This window comes from Pinus tabuliformis, chromosome 2_2, assembly GCF_031772625.1.
Source record: "Pinus tabuliformis cultivar Carrire ecotype Pingquan chromosome 2_2, CPIR1, whole genome shotgun sequence".
Lineage (NCBI taxonomy): Eukaryota > Viridiplantae > Streptophyta > Pinopsida > Pinales > Pinaceae > Pinus > Pinus tabuliformis.
This window is the reverse complement of record NC_142300.1, coordinates 1106593452-1106597725: the sequence shown is the minus strand read 5'-3', so window position 1 is coordinate 1106597725 and position 4274 is coordinate 1106593452. Positions and strand designations below refer to the sequence as shown.

General features: G+C 34.8%; 1 protein-coding gene across 1 annotated transcript; it reads left to right on the top strand.

The window, feature by feature from the left end:
* Positions 1-369: 369 nt before the first annotated feature.
* On the top strand, positions 370-3813 carry LOC149197262 (senescence/dehydration-associated protein At4g35985, chloroplastic-like). Its single transcript, XM_089403884.1, has 4 exons — positions 370-1477; positions 2930-3096; positions 3204-3288; positions 3388-3813. The coding sequence occupies exons 1-4, from the start codon at positions 561-563 to the stop codon at positions 3578-3580; spliced, it is 1362 nt and encodes a 453-aa protein (XP_089260010.1). The 5' UTR covers positions 370-560; the 3' UTR covers positions 3581-3813.
* Positions 3814-4274: the final 461 nt, after the last annotated feature.

Here is a 4274-nt window from a genome sequence, read left to right as displayed (position 1 = left end):
TAATATTTTTAAAATATATATAAAGCATGAAATTATCAATTAAACTTTCGCAATCAAATTTCTCCTGAATTAAAATAATCATGACAACCTTTTCTACGTACTTTATAATACTTATCTTAAAGAAGAGAATTAGATTCGGTGCGTGTAATGCAGTCGCCATTCAGACCACCATCCCAAAGCGAATACGCTTTCCAGTATTCTATTCGGCAGAGAAAACAGTGAAAACTTAAATAAGGAAAACCAGGAATCTGCTCTTTTCAAACTTTAACGTTGAAGGTGGAGGACAGACAGAAAAAGTAAAACAAAGAATATGTTTCTCTTTTTCTTACCTGTTCACGGTAGAAGACAGCATCGACTGAAAGAACGAGACAGTAGCTGTAACAAATTCGAATACAGTTTGCTATCAGAGGTTCTGAGATTGTGTAAACTGCAGGCTATAAGAGGACGAGAAGGTCAGGAATTCCATTATTTGCAATTCAAGCAGAAGCAGAAGAGGAGATTCAATACTCCGAGGTAAGCTAAACGAGGAAGAGGGCAGTGCCAAAACCAGAATTCGAAAGATGCAGTGGGCAGCGAGGAACCCCTTGAGTTTGAATAGAAGAAACAGCAGCAAGTCCATGGAAACTCCTCATCCTCCTCGTATGGATGTTCAAGATAATCAGAACGGTAAGAATATGCAGCAAAAAGTTTCAAGTTTTTCGGAAACGAATGCAAACCAGCAAATGCAACATGACGATCAGAAGGGAGGAGGGAATTCTAGTGAAGAAACGCTGGTGAGGATTCCAGGACGAGCAGTGGTGCACTTGGTGGAGGCGGGAGAGGAAGTTAGCGTGCAGTTGGGCAGCGGCGAATTTTCCATTGTGAGACTTGTTCAGGGGAATACAGGAATCGCCCTGTTTGTTAAAGTTGGAGAAGAAGTGCGTTGGCCTCTCGCCAAGGACGAGCCAACCCTAAAAATCGACTCCCGTCACTACCTCTTCTCCATCCGTCCTCCGCCAGACGAGGATGCCAACGATGAAGATAAAGAAAAGGAAAAGGAAAGCCCTGAGGTTCTGAACTATGGAGTAACGTTTGCAGGCGAAGAGGGTTTGGATTTGCTGGACAGTTGTCTTAAGCAGCACGCTTGTTTTGCGCTGCCAGCGGAATCCACGGGCGGTGTGCCCAAAGCCACACGATCAGCGAAGAACGGTTCGTGTGAGGGAGAGAATCCGGACGGGGCGTACTGGAGTGCGTTGGCGCCGAAAGTGGAAGACTATAACAGTGTGGTGGCCAAGGCCATTGCTTCGGGGTCAGGGCAGATTATCAAGGGTATATTTTTCTGCACCAACGCTTATGCTTCTCAGGTGCAGAAAGGCGGAGAATTTGTCAGAAGCCGAGTAACCAAAGCCGAGAGCAAAACGGCCACAGCCTCTGATCATGAAAAGAAAAAGAATACTGATATCAAGATCAGTTCCCGCACAAAAAGAAACATCCGAAGGTAAGTGATCTTTAGATTTTCTCTGCTTTTTGTTTGGTTAAGGGATAACATCTCCTCTCAACAACCCTTGTCTAAACGGGTTAAGGGATAACATCTCCGCTCAACAACCCTTGTCTAAACGCTGTAATTACACTCTCGCATGTAGATATCGATATTAGAAATCGAACGTGAGAAAGTCAAGTTAGATTTTATTATGATTTCATATTTAGTAAGTGTGGGTTTTATATACCTTGTAGTTGGTCATAGTAATGAGTGTGAGTGTGGTAAAGCTAAGAGTCTCAGATTTTTATAGAATATTAAAAATCTAAGGAGAGCTTATACAATATTAAAAATTCAAGGAGAGCTAATCAATTTGTTATGATTTTATATTTAGTAATTATAATTTTTATATATCAGTAGTTAAACCAGTATTAGATTTATCATGGGTGGAGAGAGATGAAATCTCTTGAGATATAAACTTCTTTTTAAATTCTACACTCAAAAAAGAATGTTTACACTTAGAGAGATTGGATCTTCAACCCAAAATAGATCCAGTGTTAAATAGATATAAGCTCGTGATATCTTAATATATATTATAATATAAAAATTGAATATTATATTAAAATTTAATATTGGATTAATCCAAAGTTATTAAATTTAATAATATTAATATTGATATTATAATATCAATATCAGATTTAATGATATCTTTTACTTGACAATGATAGCAAAATTTATAGTAAAACTACATTAAATTAATATTTTAAAATATATTCAACTTTAATGTAGAAATATTTATGTTTTTAAAGATTTTAATATACCCTAAATTTATTTTATAAATGTTTATTAAAAGAAATATTAAAAAATTTTGGAGCAAGATTGTCGATTCTTCCTGGTGAATTAACTTTTTTCTTTTGATTTAAAAAAGACATTGGTTTAGTAACGAGTAAGAATATTTAAAATTTTAATTTGGAAATTTAATGTGGTTATTTTTTTTTTTTGTTAAAAGTATATTTTTGATCCATTAAAATTCAGGGATATGATAAACTAACTATTAAAAGCATGAGATAATTTACTATCCATTCAAATGCATAATTATATTTTAATAATTAATCTTAATCCATTAATAAAATTACATATAATTTAAAATTAATAAAAATTAAGAAAATTATTTTTATTATTTTTTTAAAACTTAACATATAATAACCTGTAAAATGAACCTCTAGACAATTATTGTAATGAATGAGTATGTAAAAGCTAACATCCTCAACTCTAGATGGATGGTTGTATATGAAAAAAATAAATTGTATGAGTAGAAGTTTAATTTTGGGCCACCGTCTCTTCCTTTCCATCAAACCCTAGTTCTGGATATTGAATGTTGGTATCAAAATATTATGTGTGGGGTTAAAAAGTTCCTTTCCATTAAACCCTAATTCTGGATATTGAATGTTGATATCGAAATATTATGTGTAGGGTTAAAAAGTTATCAAAAATGACAGAAGAACTAAGCGAGAATGTGCTGGCGGGGGTGGTCATAGTAAGCAGTGCCGTTACTGCTCCCGTGTTGGGCTCAGAGGCTAGCCAAAAGTTCTTCCGCATGCTACCTGGAGAAGTCCTTCTTGCTTCCTTGGATGCAATCAGTACGTCAATATTCTACCTTTATAACTTCAAAATGTTTCCAAATAAATGTTCTAAGTGATAGGTATTAGGTACGATAATAATTGGGTTTCTAATTATTGAATTTCAGACAAAGTTTTAGAAGCTGCAGAAGCAGCAGCGAAGGATGCCCTGTCAGCGGCTTCTGATGCTACAGTTGAAGTTGTTACACACAGGTACTGCATTTTGGGTTCTGTCTGTATAGTTTTCTGGACCCAGAGATGTTTGTTTGTGTGCAGGTTGACATTGACAGCATGGGTTTCATTTGAGTGCAGGTTTGGGGAGGACGCAGGAGAGGTGACACATGACACATTTGAAGTTGCGGGGCATGTAATTGGAACTGCTTGGAACGTCACCAAGGTTCGGAAAGCTATCAATCCTGCGACGAATGGAACGTTATCAGCATCCGCTCTGAAGCTTTTGAATCTGAAGAATGCTAGCAAAGCAATCACTACTGCATCCAAATAAATTTACATTGACTATTTTGTTGGAATTGAATTGCTTCTATTTTTAATACACTGCAAGAAAGAAGATGATTTTCCATTACTCTGCAAGAAGGAAGATGATTTTCCATGAATCTAAATGGGCTTCATGTAAAAGTTGTGATTTGGAGTATAAAGGGAGAATCTGTATGGACGATGTGTAAGTTTTATTAAGTTTATTAGTTGTATAGTAAAATTTATTTTATTATTATTATTTAATTTTAAAGTTATATTTAAGTTAGATATTAAATTAGTGTATGAGATATTTTGGTTTGTGGGAGAAAACAAAAAACTATATATATAAATCAGATCCATCCAAAATAATTTATCAAGCTATCAAATTACTATATCTTTATTTTAAAGTCATTTTCAAATATCCTATTGGTATTAAATTAACTTAGTTTACAATAGTCGCTCTTTGTTTTGTTTGGTTATTATAATTATAATTAAGTATTGCCTATTCGGTTTCTTCGTTTTCTTCCCGAAGTGTTGAATTATTTTTCTAACGTGTCATAGAACAACTATAGATTGAGAATGAGATTTGAAGCTTATGACGTGTCATATATCAACTATAGATTGAGAATGAGATTTGAAGCTTGTGGGATAAAGTATAGGCTCAATCAACACACTTGGATGGATCTTATTTGAGAATGAGATTTGAAGCTTGTGGGATAAAGCAT